This window comes from Salvelinus alpinus, chromosome 19 (assembly GCF_045679555.1).
Source record: "Salvelinus alpinus chromosome 19, SLU_Salpinus.1, whole genome shotgun sequence".
Taxonomy (NCBI): domain Eukaryota; kingdom Metazoa; phylum Chordata; class Actinopteri; order Salmoniformes; family Salmonidae; genus Salvelinus; species Salvelinus alpinus.
The window spans coordinates 20,539,158-20,560,738 of record NC_092104.1 but is presented as its reverse complement, the minus strand read 5'-3'; the positions used below and the strand labels follow the sequence as shown (position 1 = coordinate 20,560,738).

Sequence of the window (21,581 nt, the reverse complement as noted above, 5' to 3'; positions counted from 1 at the left end):
TAGAGAGAGAAAGGAGAGGATAGAGATAGAAGGGAGAAGATAGAGTGAAGGGAGATGATAGAGATAGAAGGAAGAGGATAGAGATAGAAGGGAGAAGATAGAGAGAGAAGGGAGAGGATAGAGAGAGAAGGGAGAGGATAGAGATAGAAGGGAGAGGATAGAGAGAGAAGGGAGAGGATAGAGAGAGAAAGGAGAGGATAGAGAGAGAAGGGAGAGGATAGAGATAGAAGGGAGAGGATAGAGAGAGAAGGGAGAGGATAGAGAGAGAAAGGAGAGGATAGAGATAGCTTGAACTAAATAACAACATTGGAATATTTTTCCCTCAGTTTTTGTCCATTAGAGCTTAGTGACCAATTCTGTCCTGGGCAAACGAACACAACACACATCATTACTTACGCCCCAGTTTTCTGCAGCGCAACAGATTGGAGAGGGATAGAAAATAGGAGCAGTAAAGCACAACAACGGTATTGAGTTTAATTTATTTTGTGTAACAGACATATACAACAAAATGTACAATGTGGACCCAGACGACATCACTTGAAATAATTAATTAAAACGCTTGTTTCCAAACTGGTCCTCGATGGTAAAAACAAAACAACACATATATAGCCTAATATAGGGGACAGACAGATAGAGACAGATGAATAGATTGAACAGATAGATAGTTGAGAAAGAGAGAGCTACCTATGCATCTACGAGAGACACAGTTTAAGATGAAAAAGAGCTCACTTTAACAAGACATATGGACTGAATAATACATACCTTTTATTTTCACTAGGTTGGCGTGAGAAAGAAAGAGGAGAGAGTGCGCATGTGTGTGTAGCTGATGATAGCGCACAGCTCTGGCCTTCCTAAGGAAGAGTGAGTGTGACAAAGGACCATTATGACCGGTGCAATTACACAGCCAATATGTGATGGCATATGTGTGCATGTAAGATTGATTGATTGGAACTTGATGCCTAGCCTATTAATGCACGAATGCAAGAAATGAACATAGGCCTAGTGACTGAACAACAAAAGAGGTCCCAATACTGGTAGCAACATCAGCAGCAGTAACACTGCGCAGAAGCAACACTGCCGGCTGCAACACTGCCAGCAGCAGCAACACTGCCAGTAGCCTAGGCCTACAGTAGATTGGGCTCTGCGATATTTGAATACTCAGCCACCTACATGCTTAGAAACAGCTTAACGGTAACTTGACATTAGTAATGAGTATGAGGTGGGCAGAGGTCTCCCAAAGAAACAAACAGATGACAACAGTCTCAGTAGTTAGTAAGCAAATGGGTAATAGGGCAGTATCTCCTTTCTAAATCCTACACCCCGAGAGGGAGATCATCTGGTAAATGAATACAGCTAATATGGTTTTATAGACTGAGAATGCAGTCCTAGTCAAACCACTTGAATCTGGTCGAAATTCATCCATTCATGTAGGCCTATTTCTTTGTGTCCTTGTGCTATCCAACAGGATATGGAAGGTTAACTAACAGCGTCATGTCCGAAGGCGGAGTCCTCCTCATACTTTGGCATATAACGCCTGACAAGGAGCCGTGTCAAGTCATTGGTCATGTGAAGGAGAGGAGACGAGGTAAAGAAACTATTTCAGTCTACAGGAGAACAGCATGTATGTCCTCGACCTTGTTAAATGACAACAGTGCCTAGTCACTACGGATTAGCCTGCTGACTCATATCGGAGGCCTGGCTTATACGTTATGCTACATACTGCTTCCATGGGAAGATCTCAATTGCATACTCCTCGCATCCTCTCCCCTCCTCAAAACCCATTGGAGGAGAAGGTCAGGGGGGTGGGACCTCTGGCTTTCTCATCCAATGGGTTTTGAAAAGGAGACAAGGAGAGAGGCGAGAGGATGCAATTGAGATCTTCCCCATGTCTCAACTGGGAGATCTGACCTCGTTCTACATCCTCATACACAGGATGGAATGTGTTTGTCTGAAGAGTAGAGGGAGATTAACTGATTGTAATTATGTGACACGGTTGCAGTGTCATATTATATAATGGCTTGAATGGGATGTTTAAACAAAGATGGGCTTCAGTGAGCTTTGACATGTCAAATGTGCTGCAATTAACAGACCAGCAAGTGGAGAGGGAGACATTTGTTGAAGAAGCTTATGTAATTTGTATGTGTACAAAAGTATGAGGACACCTGCTCGTCGAACATCTCATTCCAAAATTATGAACATTAATATGGAGTTGGTACCCCTTTTGCTGCTATAACAGCCTCCACTCTTCTGGGAAGGCTTTCCACTAGATGTTGGAACATTGCTGCAAGGACTTGCTTCCATTCAGGCACAAAAGCATTAGCGAGGTCGGGCACTGATGTTGGGCGAATAGGCCTGGCTCTCAGTCTATGTTCCAATTCATCCCAAAGGTGTTCAATGGGGTTGAGGTCATGGCTCTGGGAAGGCCAGTAAAGTTTTTCCACACCGATCGACAAACCATTTCAGTATGGACCTCGCTTTGTGCACACGGGCATTGTCATTCTGAAACAGGAAAGTGCCTTCCCCAAACTGTTGCCACAAAGCTGGGAGCACAGATTCGTCTAGAATGTATTTGTATGCTGAATTGTTAAGATTTCCCTTCACTGGAACTAAGGAGCCTGAACCATGAAAATCAGCCCCAGACCATTATTCCTTCACCAAACTTTACAGTTGGCACTATACATACTGGCAGGTAGTTCCACTCCAGCCGACGCTTGGCAATGCGCATGGTGATCTCAGGCTTGTGTGCGGCTGCTTGGCCATGGAAACCTATTTCACGAAGCTCCTGACTAACAGTTCTTGTGCCTAACGTTGCTTCCAGAGGTAGTTTGGAACTCGGTAGTGAGTGTTGCAACCGAGGACAGACTATCTTTTCACGCTATGTGCTTCAGCATTCGCCGGTCCCGTTCTGTGAGCTTGTGTGGCCTACCACTTCGCTGCTCAACCGTTGTTGTTCCTAGACGTTTCCACTTCACAATAACAGCACTGACAGTTGACCGGGGCAGCTCTAACAGGGCAGAAATTTGACGAACTGACTTGTTGGAAAGGTGGCATCCTATGACGGTACCACAGTGAAAGTCACTGAGCTCTTCAGTACGGGCTATTCTACTGCCAGTGTTTGTCTATGGAGATTGCATGGCGGTGTCCTCGATTTTATACACCTGTCAGCAATGGGTGTGGCTGAAATAGCAGAATCCACTAATTTGTAGGGGTGTCCACATAATTTTGAGAATGTAGTGTATATTATATAAAAACAGCTTCATACACTCCATCTAGTGGTCATATCTTACAAAGCAAAAAGTGACAGCCAAGATCTCAACAACATTGTAACAAACAGACAATGTGATCATCTTGATTTAAAGCATCATTGTGTAGGACGTTTGGTCACAGTTTTAGCTATATTTCTAATATTGAAATTAATATTAGCGAGCTACTGTTACATATGATACTGTAGCCTATACCAAATATTGCTCTGTTACAGTCTGCACACATTTACTTTAACGTTAGCTAGGTAGCGAAAATGCATAACTTCTCGTTACAGAATCAGACAGTTATAGAAGATAAATGAGTAGCTACTAGACTAGTTAGAAGTAACGTTATCTATGTAGGACAAAACAGAGGCGTTCGTCTAGGTCCAAGTTTATACAGGGGATAAGGTAACGTTAGTCACTTAAGTATTTTCCTCTGGCTCCCAGTAGTATTTATTTCTTAAATGGTCGGTGCCCACATATTATTTTATCACCGCAAAGGTCCGGCGTAATAGACCTCCGATCCTGCTCATATTGAGAAAATATGATATATGCAGCTATCGTTCTCGTATACTTCACCATACAACCAGTCCTATCAACGCATTTTCAATTGGAATTGTTGTTTAGCAATCTAAAAACAGATAAGAGTAAGATATGTTTTGATTGGATGACTGAATCAGAGTAACCAATGAGCGCACTTGTTATATCAGAGCGGTGTTCAAACATCCTGACGTAACAACATGGCCACCCACACGTCCCTTGTTGACTGGGAGTTAGCTTGCTAAATGATGTTAAATAAGACAGATGGCATAAAATGATTCGATCGGGTTTTTATCAATCCCAGATCACAAATATGTATTGTACACACAAAGCGTTTAAAAAACTAGTTCAGTAGCTAACGATATTTAACGTGTAACGTTAGATGGGTAACCAACCCTCGAGATAGCTATGCTAGCTTGAGAACAAACATAAACATTCCTGTAAGGCTAGCTAGCTACGAAATTTAAATATTAATTTATTTTGGGAAGATGTTGGGTTTTCTAACAGCAAGACAGGCTGGACTTGACGACCCACTTCGTCTGAGACGGGCAGAGTCAACACGGAGGTGAGTGAGGTGAGGGGAAAGATGGCCATATCATTCCTGGGAACGCTAACGTTACTGTTACCAGTGTTTGTCGGTATCACTAGTTGTCACAGTCAAAAATGGTCTATGTCGTAAAAATTCATGAAAACAACTATTTGCTTTGGGGTCTTAATTTAAGTTTGGGCGTAAGGTCAACAGTGTGTCTAGGTTTAAAATAACATTTTATGAAGATAAATTGTAGACATGGGCGGGGTTTATGACTGGTTGTGGTAATTAACTAGGCTTCCATGTTGGTGTTATGACGCATTCAAAACGACTGGGAACTTGGAAATCTCCGACTTCAGTGCGTTCATCACAACTAGGAACTCGGTAAAAAAACGAGCTCCGACTGGGAAAAATATTTTCAAAGACCATCCAACTCGGAATTCCATTTTGGGAACTCGGGCATCTCCTACTTTCCGACCTGAAGATCACTGACGTCATGACTCTGTCTCCTTTGTTTTCTCTTAAGGGTCCTCAATTTAGAGCTGAATCATGACAGAGATGTGGATCGAATCCATAGCAACGGCATAAACACCATAGACATTGAAGTCATTGAGGGCAGATAGTAAGTATCATTAGTAGTAGGTCTGAAAATATGTCAATTGAGGACATCATTTGTTATGATTACCATATAGTCTAGGCCTATAACATGTAACCTAATGCATAGTTCCGTCATCACCTGATTTTAACATAACGTGATACATAAGCAACCTCCTACAATTCAACATAGACATGTAGCCTGTATAGTACTTTTTTAGAATCCTTCTGGTGCTATTTCATTGGGAGATAACCCTCGCCTCTTGTCTGTTCTGTAGCATGCTATCTGGAGGGGCAGATGGGGTGATTGTGGTGTATGACCTGGAGAACAACAGCAGGAAACCCCAATACACCTGTAAAGCAGTCTGCACTGTAGGCAGGTGTGTGGCTCACATACCTGATGGTATCCACTAGATGGCAGCATCACCGTGTGTGTGTGTGTGTGTGTGTGTGTGTGTGTGTGTGTGTGTGTGTGTGTGTGTGTGTGTGTGTGTGTGTGTGTGTGTGTGTGTGTGTGTGTGTGTGTGTGTGTGTGTGTGTGTGTGTGTGTGTGTGTGTGTGTGTGTGTGTGTGTGTGTGTGTGTGTGTGTGTGAGAGAGAGAGAGAGGATCTGGTGGTCACTGTTAGTGTGTTTGTGTTGCAGGTCCAGTCAGTATGTCCACAGGTTCAGTGTAGAGACAGTGCAGTGGTACCCACACGACACAGGCATGTTTGTCTCCAGCTCCTTTGACAAAACCATGAAGGTCTGGGACACTGAGACACTAAAGGTACACCTTACATACTCTCTTTAACTCTTTGTCTCTCTCTCGCACTCTTTGCCTTTTATGGCCATATGGTGCTCTCTGTGATGAGCTAGAATCACGCTGTGCCATGGTTACCTCAGAGTCAGCTAGGGTACAGCAAAACTTGTTTGCAGAGGGATTTGCATTGTAACTGTCACTCTACTCTCGTCCTCCAGCTTCCTAGTCCCCTGCTCTGTTCTCCTCCACTCTCCTCCATTCCTCTCTTACTCCAGCTTCATAGTCACCTGCTCTGTTCTCCTCCATTCCTCTCCTCCTCCAGCTTCCTAGTCCCCTGCTCTGTTCTCCACTCCCCTCCATTCCTCTCTTACTACAGCTTCATAGTCACCTGCTCTGTTCTCCTCCATTCCTCTCCTCCTCCAGCTTCCTAGTCCCCTGCTCTGTTCTCCCACACTGCCATGTCCTGCTCTGTTATCCTCCACTCCCCTCCATTCCTCTCCCCCAGCTTCCTAGTCCCCTGCTCTGTTCTCCACTCCCCTCCATTCCTCTCCTCCAGCTTCCTAGTCCCCTGCTCTGTTCTCCTCCACTCCCCTCCATTCCTCTCCTCCAGCTTCATAGTCATCTGCTCTGTTCTCCTCCATTCCTCTCCTCCTCCAGCTTCCTAGTCTCCTGCTCTGTTCTCCCACACTGCCATGTCCTGCTCTGTTCTCCTCCACTCCCCTCCATTCCTCTCCTCCAGCTTCATAGTCACCTGCTCTGTTCTCCTCCATTCCTCTCCTCCTCCAGCTTCCTAGTCCCCTGCTCTGTTCTCCCACACTGCCATGTCCTGCTCTGTTATCCTCCACTCCCCTCCATTCCTCTCCTCCAGCTTCCTAGTCCCCTGCTCTGTTCTCCCACACTGCCATGTCCTGCTCTGTTCTCCTCCACTCCCCTCCATTCCTCTCCTCCAGCTTCCTAGTCCCCTGCTCTGTTCTCCTCCACTCCCCTCCATTCTTCTCCTACAGCTTCCTAGTCCCCTGCTCTGTTCTCCCACACTGCCATGTCCTGCTCTGTTCTCCTCCACTCCCCTCCATTCCTCTCCTCCAGCTTCCTAGTCCCCTGCTCTGTTCTCCTCCACTCCCCTCCATTCTTCTCCTACAGCTTCCTAGTCCCCTGCTCTGTTCTCCCACACTGCCATGTCCTGCTCTGTTCTCCTCCACTCCCCTCCATTCCTCTCCTCCAGCTTCCTAGTCCCCTGCTCTGTTCTCCTCCACTCCCCTCCATTCTTCTCCTCCAGCTTCCTAGTCCCCTGCTCTGTTCTCCTCCACTCCCCTCCATTCCTCTCCTCCAAAATCCTAGTCCCCTGCTCTGTTCTCCTCCACTCCCCTCCATTCCTCTCCTCCAGCTTCCTAGTCCCCTGCTCTGTTCTCCTCCACTCCCCTCCACTCCCCTCCATTCCTCTCCTCCAGCTTTCCAGTCCCCTGCTCTGTTCTCCTCCACTCCCCTCCATTCTTCTCCTCCAGCTTCCTAGTCCCCTGCTCTGTTCTCCTCCACTCCCCTCCATTCCTCTCCTCCAGCTTCCTAGTCCCCTGCTCTGTTCTCCTCCACTCCCCTCCATTCCTCTCCTCCAGCATCCTAGTCCCCTGCTCTGTTCTCCTCCACTCCCCTCCATTCCTCTCCTCCAGCTTCCTAGTCCCCTGCTCTGTTCTCCTCCACTCCCCTCCATTCCTCTCCTCCAGCTTCCTAGTCCCCTGCTCTGTTCTCCTCCACTCCCCTCCATTCCTCTCTTACTCCAGCTTCATAGTCACCTGCTCTGTTCTCCTCCATTCCTCTCCTCCTCCAGCTTCCTAGTCCCCTGCTCTGTTCTCCCACACTGCCATGTCCTGCTCTGTTCTCCACTCCCCTCCATTCCTCTCCTCCAGCTTCCTAGTCCCCTGCTCTGTTCTCCTCCACTCCCCTCCATTCCTCTCTTACTCCAGCTTCATAGTCACCTGCTCTGTTCTCCTCCATTCCTCTCCTCCTCCAGCTTCCTAGTCCCCTGCTCTGTTCTCCTCCACTCCCCTCCATTCCTCTCCTCCAGCTTCCTAGTCCCCTGCTCTGTTCTCCTCCACTCCCCTCCATTCCTCTCTTACTCCAGCTTCATAGTCACCTGCTCTGTTCTCCTCCATTCCTCTCCTCCTCCAGCTTCCTAGTCCCCTGCTCTGTTCTCCCACACTGCCATGTCCTGCTCTGTTCTCCTCCACTCCCCTCCATTCCTCTCCTCCAGCTTTCCAGTCCCCTGCTCTGTTCTCCTCCACTCCCCTCCATTCCTCTCCTCCAGCTTCCTAGTCCCCTGCTCTGTTCTCCTCCACTCCCCTCTTTTTCTCCTCCAGCTTCCAAGTCCCCTGCTCTGTTCTCCCACACTGCCATGTCCTGCTCTGTTCTCCACTCCCCTCCATTCCTCTCCTCCAGCTTCCTAGTCCCCTGCTCTGTTCTCCTCCACTCCCCGCCATTCCTCTCCTCCAGCATCCTAGTCCCCTGCTCTGTTCTCCTCCACTCCCCTCCATTCCTCTCCTCCAGCTTCCTAGTCCCCTGCTCTGTTCTCCTCCACTCCCCTCCATTCCTCTCCTCCAGCTTCCTAGTCCCCTGCTCTGTTCTCCTCCACTCCCCTCCATTCCTCTCCTCCAGCATCCTAGTCCCCTGCTCTGTTCTCCTCCACTCCCCTCCATTCCTCTCCTCCAGCTTCCTAGTCCCCTGCTCTGTTCTCCTCCACTCCCCTCCATTCCTCTCCTCCAGCTTCCTAGTCCCCTGCTCTGTTCTCCTCCACTCCCCTCCATTCCTCTCTTACTCCAGCTTCATAGTCACCTGCTCTGTTCTCCTCCATTCCTCTCCTCCTCCAGCTTCCTAGTCCCCTGCTCTGTTCTCCCACACTGCCATGTCCTGCTCTGTTCTCCACTCCCCTCCATTCCTCTCCTCCAGCTTCCTAGTCCCCTGCTCTGTTCTCCTCCACTCCCCTCTTTTTCTCCTCCAGCTTCCAAGTCCCCTGCTCTGTTCTCCCACACTGCCATGTCCTGCTCTGTTCTCCACTCCCCTCCATTCCTCTCCTCCAGCTTCCTAGTCCCCTGCTCTGTTCTCCTCCACTCCCCGTCATTCCTCTCCTCCAGCATCCTAGTCCCCTGCTCTGTTCTCCTCCACTCCCCTCCATTCCTCTCCTCCAGCTTCCTAGTCCCCTGCTCTGTTCTCCCACACTGCCATGTCCTGCTCTGTTCTCCTCCACTCCCATCCATTCCTCTCCTCCAGCTTCCTAGTCCCCTGCTCTGTTCTCCTCCACTCCCCTCCATTCCTCTCCTCCAGCATCCTAGTCCCCTGCTCTGTTCTCCTCCACTCCCCTCCATTCCTCTCCTCCAGCTTCCTAGTCCCCTGCTCTGTTCTCCTCCACTCCCCTCCATTCCTCTCCTCCAGCATCCTAGTCCCCTGCTCTGTTCTCCTCCACTCCCCTCCATTCCTCTCCTCCAGCTTCCTAGTCCCCTGCTCTGTTCTCCTCCACTCCCCTCCATTCTTCTCCTACAGCTTCCTAGTCCCCTGCTCTGTTCTCCTCCACTCCCCTCCATTCCTCTCCTCCAGCATCCTAGTCCCCTGCTCTGTTCTCCTCCACTCCCCTCCATTCCTCTCCTCCAGCTTCCTAGTCCCCTGCTCTGTTCTCCTCCACTCCCCTCCATTCTTCTCCTACAGCTTCCTAGTCCCCTGCTCTGTTCTCCTCCACTCCCCTCCATTCCTCTCCTCCAGCATCCTAGTCCCCTGCTCTGTTCTCCTCCACTCCCCTCCATTCCTCTCCTCCAGCTTCCTAGTCCCCTGCTCTGTTCTCCTCCACTCCCCTCCACTCCCCTCCATTCCTCTCCTCCAGCTTTCCAGTCCCCTGCTCTGTTCTCCTCCACTCCCCTCCATTCTTCTCCTCCAGCTTCCTAGTCCCCTGCTCTGTTCTCCTCCACTCCCCTCCATTCCTCTCCTCCAGCTTCCTAGTCCCCTGCTCTGTTCTCCTCCACTCCCCTCCATTCCTCTCCTCCAGCATCCTAGTCCCCTGCTCTGTTCTCCTCCACTCCCCTCCATTCCTCTCCTCCAGCCTCCTAGTCCCCTGCTCTGTTCTCCTCCACTCCCCTCCATTCCTCTCCTCCAGCTTCCTAGTCCCCTGCTCTGTTCTCCTCCACTCCCCTCCATTCCTCTCCTCCAGCATCCTAGTCCCCTGCTCTGTTCTCCTCCACTCCCCTCCATTCCTCTCCTCCAGCATCCTAGTCCCCTGCTCTGTTCTCCTCCACTCCCCTCCATTCCTCTCCTTCAGCGTCCTAGTCCCCTGCTCTGTTCTCCTCCACTCCCCTCCATTCCTCTCCTCCAGCATCCTAGTCCCCTGCTCTGTTCTCCTCCACTCCCCTCCATTCCTCTCCTCCAGCATCCTAGTCCCCTGCTCTGTTCTCCTCCACTCCCCTCCATTCCTCTCCTCCAGCTTCCTAGTCCCCTGCTCTGTTCTCCTCCACTCCATTCCTCTCCTCCAGCATCCTAGTCCCCTGCTCTGTTCTCCTCCACTCCCCTCCATTCCTCTCCTCCAGCATCCTAGTCCCCTGCTCTGTTCTCCTCCACTCCCCTCCATTCCTCTCCATTCCTCTCCTTCAGCATCCTAGTCCCCTGCTCTGTTCTCCTCCACTCCCCTACATTCCTCTCCCAGTCTCACAGCCGCATCCCTCATTTCTGTCTCCTGGTCCCATTGTGTCAGTCAGTCACGACAGTGTTCTTTCCTATCGTGCTGGCCGGCTGACCGACTGACTGAACAGTGCTTTTCTATACATGTTTGCTCTTCCCATGTAGTAGTGTTGTCTCTGTACAGCACAGAGATATCAAGTTTATGTTCGTGTTGAACTAAAGCTGATAGATAGTTCCTTCTTCTTGTGTGTCTCTAGCCCGCTGAAGTGTTCCAGTTTGAAGGAAACGTCTACTGTCACCACATGTCCCCCATTGCCAGGAAACACAGCCTCATCGCAGGTGTGTGTGGGTAGCAAGCTCTGTCTCACGTCAGAATTAGACGTTCATCTATGTTTCTTAAACGTCACATTTCGAAGATGTTGTAAAAGTCAAATTCTGAAGTATTTTTAAGGTTAAGTTTTATGGTTAACCATTTTGAGTTGATGCCTAAGGTAAGGGTTCAGATTTGGGATAGGTTTAAAAACCAAAATCTCAAAAACAACTTTCTGTAGCTGGATTTGAGCATGCAACCTTAGACACCAGAGACAGATGCTTACGCCTATCCAGCATCCCTCATCCCTGTCCACAATGCCCTAGCAACACCAAAACCTACTTGAAGCCTAGTGGCCGGTTTCCACGTCATCTCCCAATGTCCTTAGACATGGATGGACGTCGAATTCTGACTTTTATCACGGGTGACCTGGCTGTGGGTGAAATTGTATGTGTGTGTCATGCTCTTAAATTATGATTTACTGTCTATGTCTTATTGATATAATCTAAGAATGAACATATGAGGCCTCAGTAAATCAAACAAAATAAAGTGAAAATGTTGATTGTGAAACAGCTGTGTGGTACAGAGTGTATGCCCCTAGGGGTGTCAGGGGTTGGAACTGACTCAGGAAGAGTTTAGAGAGACGTTCTGGAGACATGACAGGAATCCAGGCTCTGCCCCCCTGCTGACAGAGCAGGACAGACTGGTTACACATACCTTCCCAATCACCCACACTGCTCTCACTCGGTCAGTTTTTTGTTTCTCTGAGATTCTTCCCAAACTCAAAACAAAATGCCATGAAGTCTTTCAATTACACATTTTACTAATGGCACAATAAACCTTTTTCTGGAAAGTTCTGGTGGTGCTAGAATGATCAGAATTTGTCAGGCGGACCAGAATTATAATTTTATTTGTGTCGGGTTTCTAACAGATGGACTCAACCCTGGTTATTTTGTGTCCATCCCTGTCAGCTCTAGCTCCCTGTCAGCTCTCATCCCCTAAGTGAATGATGTGTGTTATTAGCTCATGTTTATCCAATAGTAGAACTGCTCTCTTATACATTCCTATCTAATCTGAGAGAACCAGGGCCTCCAGTTTCTCCTCTGTCACGAAGCATTAACACACATAGTGAAAGTAGAGATGTTTTTCTTCGTGTTAGTCGTACTGTATGTAACCTTTCAAGCAATCCATTGATCTGTGTGTTCTCAGTTGGTACCAAAGACCAGAAAGTACAGCTCTGTGACCTGAAGTCTGGCTCACGCATCCAGGTTTTGCAGGGTGAGAGCCACACACACACCCACCCACCCCTATGTCTTACTATACTTGTGAGGACTTCAAAATCCTATTTTCCCTCAACCTAATTGAACTAGGCAAGTCAGTTAAGAACAAATTCTTATTTACAATGGCTCCCAAACCCGGACGATACTGGGCCAATTGTGCGCCGCCCTATGGGACTCCCAATCATGGCTGGATGTGATACAGCCTGGATTTGAACCAGGGACTGTAGTGACGCCTCTTGCACTGAGATGCAGTGCCTTAGACCGCTGCACCACTCGGGAGCCTAAACTTAACCCCTAAGCCTAAAATAGCCTTTTTACAAGTGAGGCCTGGCAAAATGTCCTCACTTCTGAGTTTTATTTGGTTTACTTTTCTTGTGAGGACTTCTGGTACTCACAAGTATAGTAAAACGTAAACGTGTAGTAAAACGTGTCCTTTCTATCCCTCAGGTCACAGAGGTGAGGTCCTATCTGTTCGGTGGTCGCCAAGATATGAGCACATTTTAGCTACAGCCAGGTAGGCCGACCTACACCAAACCTGGAGAGAAACAACTACCTTGAAGGGCCTTTAGATAAATGTTCCTCCCTCATTTCACGCCCAAGTATCATAGAAATTCCAATCTAGCTAGTGAAAGGGATTCCACTTTCTATTACCATAACTAGACTGTATCAGTATGTCACCTGAACTCATTGGCATACAGAGAGACTGAACCAGCCTCTATTCCCTGGGAATAACAATGCAGCATATGGCAGGGAGAGAGTACTCTGTTGGTTTACGCCAAATTAGATCTGCTAATTAAACCATTGGGATCAAATCACTGTCCCTTTGGGCTGTAAGTGATTTGAAAAACAACTGAGCAGCATTTCAACTGCTACTGATAACATGGGCAATTGGACAGTGAAGCACACTGTCTTTGAACATTTTGTATGGACTGAAATTCTTTTTTTTATTTGGAGGACTGTTTTGAGGAAATTTGAGGCACAATTCTGTAGCTGGATCATTTAAGGGATTGTGTTGCATTGTTGTAGTGTTACGTTGTTGATGCCCAGTGATGTGAACCTTCATCTGCAGACCAGTTAGGACGTTTATGTAAGGGACATTTATATATCCCTATAAGGCCCCAGGGCACTGACACATGTCCCCTGAGATATGGAAGGCTGTTGATTTCGGCTTCTCATGCGCTCTCTCTGTTGCTCTATCTCTCGCTCTCTCTTTCTCTCTCTCTCTCAGTACTGACAGCAGAGTGTTGGTGTGGGATGTGCGTCGGGCCTCAGGGAGCCTGTTCTCTCTGGACCAACACAACGGGGACAAGTCCAAGGCCTCATCAGAGGCAGGTAGGAACACACTGTCACACCTCCCCGACTCCCCCCACACCTGATAACGGGGTAAAGAGAAGATGTCTACATGATAGTGAAAGCATCGTGATAACGGGGTAAAGAGAAGATGTCTACATGATAGTGAAAGCATCGTGACAACGGGGTGAAGAGATAAAGGGTTGAGTGATATGATTACCAAATGCTCTTCCCAGTGTCCTTTCCCCTTAAATAATAGTTATATTATCTCATTGGCATTTAATGGCGCGTGTGTGTGTTTGCCAGTGAACACAGCCCATAATGGAAGGGTAAATGGCCTCTGCTTCACGGTCGACGGCCTCTACCTTCTCACCACGGGAACAGACGACCGCATGCGGCTGTGGAACAGTGCCAATGGAAAAAACACACTGGTAGGTTGTGTGTGTGTGTGTGTGTGTGTGTGTGTGTGTGTAAGAGAGATACAGCGAGCGAGAGAGATGCAGAGAGTGAGAGGGTCAAAAATTTGTCTGGCAGGGATCCAATGGTTGAGGGTGAGGACTAGGCTCTACCCCGAGGCCCTGTCTGAGTGTGCATGTTTGTGTGTATGCACATTTCCTGCCCATCCCTGGATGCCTTGTCTGGAACACATTACATAGCATGTGTGACTCTTCCAGGCCTTACCCTAAATGATCAGTAGCCATCCCTCTCTGTGACAGCGGCCTCAAGCACTAAGGGACATCATTGTGCCTCTAGCCCCATTACCTTCCATACATAAACTTCCCCTCACTAACTGGGTCTGCAGGTGAAGGCCTCAAGCCTTCACATAAAGGCCCTGTGCTGCTTTGGGTTTGGAGAAACAGTTTGCCTGCTTGATGACTTGAAGACATATATCCCTTTTATACACAGACTAAAACCCCACATGTTGGAATGTCTGAAAGGGGTAAGGAGTAAAAACATGGACAAATAAAAGCCAGCTAAAGACCAAGTCATGATTCCTGCATTTTCAGACCCTGTAACCAAAATACAGGAATGAATGGTGAATGGTTCTCTGCTTTTTTGCAGGTAAATTCTTCCATTGTTTAATACCGCCCTAATTTGAACTGCAAACAGGTCCCATGGTTTAACAACACCTCCCAATTTGCCTGTTACCCGCTGATATTTATAAAAGGGGTATACCTGAAAATAAATGGTAAGTAAGGGGCTGTATGAAAGGGGGGTCATATAAACATTGCCTTATATTTTACAAGTAACATGCCACATCTTCTGCCTAAAATGAGTTATACAGTACATCTTTAAACAGTTAATCTCGACAAATCCGAGGGAAGCCCACTTTAGCTGGCGTGGTCCGTATCAGTACAACACATGTTGAGGTCTATATTTAACCTGGTTTCTGAATGTCTCCATGCATCATGTTCTGTAGCAGTTTGATAGTTGAAGTGCTGTTCTACTGTTAGCTTGGTCATCCGTCCAACTGACCCTCCCAACTCCTCTCTGTCTCTCAGGTGAATTATGGGAAGGTGAGTAACGAAAGCCGTAAGGGGTTAAAGATCACGGTGTCTCGTAGCTGCAGCCCGGAGTTTGTGTTTGTACCTTGTGGCAGCTCGGTGGCGGTGTACACTCTACACACCGGGGAACTTGTAACCATGCTGAGGGGACACTACAACAACGTGGACTGCTGCCAGTTCCACCCCGACTACCAGGTGACTGACTGTCTCTGTCTGCCCGTCTGTCTGTAGGTGCGTCCATCCTTTATGGCTATAGACTAATAAGAAATGACAGTGTTATTAACATCATTATGTTTGTTCATTATCAATACCTTACGTATGTTCATGTAAATCAGCTCATGTGACGTCATATTGTTCCTAAGTTGAATCAAGGTCTCTGAGACGTGGGTCCTATTCATTAGTGCACACTGTAGCAAACCATAGCAAAATGTTTTGCAACAGATAACCAGGTAGGTCCCTCCCTGTTTTGACCCATTTGCTTCTGTTTGGTTCCCAATGAATATGACCCTAGCAGACCAGAGGCCTTGAAGGCCTTCTGTACATCACAGAGAATCATAACAAATTCCTATTCTACCCACATTACCAGCGTCCTGCACGTAGATAGCTGATGCATTGTTAGTTTGTTATTGTACAGTTGGCACAGATATGACAACCTGCCTTGGGAGGTACGGAACACTGTGGCCTTTCACTAATGTTAATCGAAGAAGATACTGAATTGAGACAGCATCCCCTCTTTTGCATTTTCCTGTTAATGGTTAAGGTTAGCATTTGTGAAGAATGATTGGATCTTTACATCTGGAGCGCAGGACGAGATCTGAGTTGCAGTGGGGGTGTATTTGAGGTAGGCTACAGTAGGTCATTTACCCTTGAATAGATTATATATTAAAGTCAACATCCTCATGTAAAGCCATTAGCCATGGCCTAGTCACAGGGGTATGAAAAACAATTGGGCCTTAATGATTATAAAGGTGAAGGCCAGAAATGAGTTTGTTCTCTTTTATGGAGAGTTGAGTTTTCTTGTCAAAGCACTGCAATGGGAGGTTTGTTGAAGAACAGGGTAGTGCTATGTCATATAATCCCATAATCTACTTTTACGGAGGCGGGTCTTTCCTTTCTTCACTCCAACTGCTATACCACATAAAGGCTAATCGATTCCCTAATACATGATTCTACAGTTTCTGTAGTATCTCCTTGTAATGCATATCTTACTCATGCACATCGCATTTCATATCACAGTAGTATTTGTGTTAGAGCATATCTAACGTCCTACTTATTAAACCTGTAAGAATGTGGCAGAGCAACTTTGAGTGTTTGTTTATTGGAAAGAACACATAGTTCTGGAATGTCTTTTTGCTTCTTGTCTTTTGAAGTAGGCTAATGCCACATTTGACATTTTAGTCATTTAGCAGACACGTTTATCCAGAGCGACTTACAGGAGTAATTAGGGTTGAGTGCCTTGCTCAAGGGCACATCGACCGATTTAATTATATTTATTATTATATATATTTTTCTTCTTCACCTTCACCCTTAGGGATTCGAGCCAGCGACCTTTCGGTTATTGGCCCAACACTCTTAACCGCTAGGCTACCTGCCACCCAAAAATACACCTCTTCAAATGATTGGCACGTTTGGAATTAATGAACTTCTATTGGTTGGTTTCCTGGATGATGATTGTCATTGTTTTGAGTCTAGTGTTTCGTAAGGTAGACACTGCTGTAATAGCTATGTACTTCCTCCCGCCATCAACACTGATACTTCCTCAACATGTTTCTTTCCACTTGACAAACGTAGCTATTTTAGGACCGAATGCTAACATGTGTATATGGGACACAGAGATTAAACCAAATGGGTAAAAAACAGCAGCCAGGACCAGAACTATATACTACTGTTCAAAAGTTTGGGGTCACTTAGAAATGTCCTTGATTTTGAAAGAAAAGCACATTTTTTGTCTGTTAAAATAACATCAAATTCATCAGAAATACAGTGTAGACATTGTTAATGTTGTAAATGACTATTGTAGCTGGAAACGGCAGATTTTTAATGGAATATCTACGTAGGCGCACAGAGGCCCATTATCAGCAACCATCACTCCTGTGTTCCAATGGCACTTTGTGTTAGCTAATCCAAGTTTATCATTTTAAAAGGCTAATTGATCATTAGAAAAGCTTTTTGCAATTATGTTAGCACAGCTGAAAACTGTTGTTCTGATTTAATGAAGCAATAAAACTGGCCTTCTTTAAACTAGTTGAGTATCTGGAGCATCAGCATTTGTGGGTTCGATTACAGGCTCAAAATGGCCAGAAACAATAACTTTCTTTTGAAACTTGTCAGTCTATTCTTGTTCTGAGAAATGAAGGCTATTCCATGCGAGAAATTGCCAAGAAACTGAAGATCTCGTACAACGCGGTATACTACTCCCTTCACAGAACAGCGCAAACTGGCTCTAACCAGCATAGAAAAAGGAGTGGGAGGCCCCGGTGCACACCTGAGCAAGAGGACAAGTACATTAGTGTCTAGTTTGAGAAACCGACGCCTCACAAGTCCTCAACTGGTAGCTTCATTTAATAGTACCCGCAAAACACCAGTTTCAACGTCAACAGTGAAGAGGCAACTCCAGGATGCTGGCCTTCTAATCGAAACCACAAATGCTGATGCTCCAGATACTCAACTAGTCTAAAGAAGGACATTTTTATTGCTTCTTTAATCAGAACAACAGTTTTCAGCTGTGCTAACATAATTGCAAAAGGCCTTTCTAATGATTAGCCTTTTTAAAATTCTAAACTTGGGATTAGCTAACACAACGTGCCATTGGAACACAGGAGTGATGGTTGCTGATAATGGGCCTCTGTGCGCCTATGTAAATATTCCATAAAAATGTTGCCGTTTCCAGCTACAATAGTCATTAACCATATTAACAGTGTCTACACTGTATTTCTGATCAATTTGATGTTATTTTAATGGACAAAAAAAATTGCTTTTCTTTCCAAATCAAAGACATTTCTAAGTGACCCCAAACTTTTGAACGGTAGTGTATATATAGATAAATATATGGCTCTGGCCAGGACTTAAAGAGCACAGAGTATTGAGACCCAGGCTAAATCACTCCTCTCTTCTGTGTGTTTCCAGGAGCTGTACAGCGGGGGTAAAGACTGTAACATCCTAGCCTGGGTTCCTGTTGTACGACCACCAGACGTGGAAGAAGAAGGGACAGCCGCCAAGGTAGGAGGCTGCACAGCAGGAACAATTTAAAGCACGTTTGGGGGGTAGTAATTATACGCAGGTCCCTGTTCTTGTTCTAAAATGCTGTCACATTAGCCATACTAATAGACAGGCATCTAGTAGGCCCTTTTTATTTGAAACCAGTACATTTACATTTTAGACATTTAGCAGACACTCTTATCCGGAGTGATCAATCAATCAAATGTATTTATAAAGCCCTTTTTACATCAGCCGATGTCACAAAGTGCTATACAGAAACCCAGTCTAAAACCACAAACAGCAAGCAATGCAGATGTAGAAGCACGGTGGCTAGGAAAAACTCCCTAGAAAGGCAGGAACCTAGGAAGAAACCTAGAGAGGAACCAGGCTCTGAGGGGTGGCCAGTCCTCTTCTGGCTGTGCCGGGTGGAGATTATAACAGAACATGGCCAAGATGTTCCAACGCTCATAGATGACCAGCAGGGTCAGATAATAATAATCACAGTGGTTGTAGAGGGTGCAACAGGTCAGCACCTCAGGAGTAAATGTCAGTTGGCTTTTCATAGCCGATCATTCAGAGTTAGAGACAACAGGTGCGGTAGAAAGAGAGAGTTGAAAACAGCAGGTCCGGGACAGGGTAGCACGTCCAGTGAACAGGTCAGGGTTCCATAGCCGCAGGCAGAACAGTTGAAACTGGAGCAGCAGCACGACCAGGTGGACTGGGGACAGCAAGGGGTCATCAGGCCAGGTAGTCCTGAGGCAAGGTCCTAGGGCTCAGGTCCTCTGAGAGAAGAGAAAGAGAATTAGAGGGAGCATACTTAAATTCACACAGGACACCGGATAAGACAGGAGAAATACTCCAGATATAACAGACTGACCCTAGCCCCCCGACACAAACTATTGCAGCATAATTATTGGAGGCTGAGACAGGAGGGGTCAGGAGACACTGTGGCTCCGTCCGGCTATACCCCCGAACAGGGCCAACCAGGCAGGATATAACCCCATCCATTTTGCCAAAGCACAGCCCTCACACCACTAGAGGGATATCTTCAACCACCAACTTACTACCCTGAGACGAGGCCGAGTATAGCCCTATTTAGTTTGGGAAACGGAATAATAATTGCTTGCTTGCACTTGGGAAATGTTTGTAATGCTTTCCTGATTACTCAATCACTTTAACTCAAAACAACACGACAGCGAGAGAGTAGAGTGAGTTGAGAGTATTTTACTGAATGTATTTCTCCATCCCAGGGTGGGAGCCAGGCTACGGTGAATCCTGCTTTTGAAGACGCATGGAGCAGTGATGAGGACTGATGCATAAACACAACTGTACAGCCCTACTCCATCGGACATAGCTTTAGGAATCTCATCATGGTGCTAGCTTCAGGAATCTCAACATTTAAAAAAACTACAAATGCAGTTTAACAACTACTATGGAGTTGGAGAATGAACCTTAACAGACTTTGAATCTCTGTTGTGATATCTGATTTATCTTTTATTTTATATACAAAATGGAAATCTACACTCAGTGTACGAAACATTAGGAACACCTTCCTAATATTCAGTTGCATCCCCTTTTGCCCTCAGATCAGCCTCAATTTGTCGGGGCACCTCTACAGGTGTCGAAAGTGTTTCACCGGGATGCTGGCTCATGTTGACTCCAACCCACAGTTGTGTCAAGTTAGCTGGATGTCCTTTGGGTGGTGGACCATTCTTGATACACACGGGAAACTGTTAAGTGTGAAAACCCATCTGCGTTGCAGTTATTGACACACTCAAACCGGTGTGCCTGGCACCTACTACCAGCAGCATACCACCCTGCATCCCACTGCTGCCTTGCCTCTGAAGCTAAGCAGAGTCGGTCCTGGTCTGTCCCTGGATGGGAGATCAGATGCTGCTGGAAGTGGTGTTGGCGGGCCAGTAGGGGGCACTCTTCCCTCTGGTCTATCTATCCCAATGCCACGGGGCAGTGATTGGGGACATTGCCCTGTGTAGGGTGCCGTCTTTTGGATGGGACTTTAAATGGGTGTCCTGACTCTGTGGTCATTAAAAATCCCATGCACTTGTAAGAAGTAGGGGTGTTAACCCTGGTGTCATGACTAAATTCCCAATCTGGCCCCACCTAATCATCCCCCTCATTCCTAATTGGCAGATATCACTCCTCACCTCTCCAGCTGATGTGTGGTGAGCGTTCTGGCACAAAAATGGCCGCCGTGCATCACCCAGGTGGGTTCTACACATTGGTGGTAGATGAGGTGAGTTTCCCCGTACTGTGTGAAGAGCTTTTAGTAACTCCGTTTGTAGAAAAGCGCTATATAATTCCAATCAATTATTAATTACCATACCCCGTTCAAAAGCACTTAAATCTTTTGTCTTGCCCATTCACCCTCTGAATGGCAAACATACACAATAGATGTCTCGATTGTCTCAAGGCTTAAAAATCCTTCTTTAACCTGTCTCTTTCCCTTCATCTACACTGATTGAAGTGGATTTAACAGGTGACATCCATAAGGGCTCTTAGCTTTCAGCTGAATTTACCTGGTCAGTCTATGACATGGAAAGAGCAGGTGTTCCTAATGTTTTATACACTCAGTGTATGGTGTTGAGGATTCGTGCATTAAAACCTATGGATGGGTATCTGCACTGTACATTGAGCTGTATAATCTGTTTCTATTGTCTGCCTTTGACGCAACATGTACATTGTACTTTACATGGTGTTGAAATCAGCTTTCCATGATTCCAATGATGACCAGAGTAAAACCAGCCGAACTGGAGCCAAACCATTCCTCATAGCATCTTTGAACATGATGTTCAAGAGGCCCACCTTTCCGTCATCAATTCATCATTCATGTCTCTTTGTCTCTCCCCTACATTTGCATTATTTATTCTGTTGTCGTTGCTAAAACCAGCTCTGTATTGTTGTTGTTAGACATGATACTGAAATCTGACTCACTTTCTCTCCTACTGGCAGCCTCACATTTCTAGTGACAAATATGTTAAATTATAGCCATGGTAAAATGGGGATAATCAACTCGGGGCTCTATGCGTTCTCTAGAAAATAACACAACTCTGTGGAAGGTCAGTTCCACTCTGCATGGAACACACCTTCCACGTCATTCATTATTTTCCATAGAACGCATAGCCTCTCTTTGATTAAACCCTTACATACTTATAACCTCTAGGGTTAATTGTAGGTAGGGTTTCCTATCAGTCCCGAGATTCCAGCAAAAATTTACTTTTCATTTATCTGATAATTTATCTGTATGTCTAGCCCTTATATTTAGCCTCACAATTAAGTGTTTTACAGTTTTCTTTTCAGGATAACCAGAGCTCCAAGTAGAACACAAAACAATTTCACATAAACGGTTGGGTTCATGGGTTTTATTGACATGTCAATAAAAAAATGTCCGCCAAAAACATTGAAATTAATTTATAAATGAATTGATATGAATGCTGTAAGTACTGAAATTGTTTGCACACTGGGAAATGAATATAAATATCCAACCAGTCAGTGACAACTGTGGAGTTTGACAGCAATTATGTAAGCTTATTACAGTATTATATACACTATGTCCTAGGATTTGGTATGTTCTTCTATGTGGAACATTTTACACTTTTTCCTCATGCATGTGTAATATAAGTTCACTGCTTGAGACACCCAGAGGTGTTTGTTGTACACTATATATACAAAAGTTTGTGGA

General features: G+C 46.2%; 1 protein-coding gene across 5 annotated transcripts; it reads left to right on the top strand.

Moving 5' to 3' along the window:
* The first annotated feature begins 3,960 nt into the window (after nt 1-3,960).
* ercc8 (excision repair cross-complementation group 8) lies at nt 3,961-21,299 on the top strand. Of its 5 annotated transcripts, XR_011668998.1 has the most exons (13): nt 3,961-4,350; nt 4,841-4,936; nt 5,187-5,288; nt 5,552-5,675; nt 10,556-10,637; nt 11,818-11,886; nt 12,336-12,402; nt 13,117-13,220; nt 13,485-13,609; nt 14,681-14,878; nt 15,444-15,524; nt 17,810-17,902; nt 19,132-19,154. XR_011668998.1 is itself a non-coding variant. In XM_071352522.1 (12 exons), exons 1-12 carry the CDS (start codon nt 4,274-4,276, stop codon nt 19,192-19,194), a joined length of 1,200 nt encoding a protein of 399 aa, XP_071208623.1. In that variant the 5' UTR covers nt 3,962-4,273; the 3' UTR covers nt 19,195-21,299. The 5 variants fall into 5 exon arrangements, 3 of the variants coding, with proteins under 3 accessions (XP_071208624.1, XP_071208623.1, XP_071208625.1); XM_071352522.1 differs by lacking the exon at nt 15,444-15,524 and having other exon boundaries at nt 3,962-4,350; nt 19,132-21,299; XM_071352524.1 differs by lacking the exon at nt 15,444-15,524 and having other exon boundaries at nt 3,962-4,359; nt 19,132-21,299.
* Nucleotides 21,300-21,581: the final 282 nt, after the last annotated feature.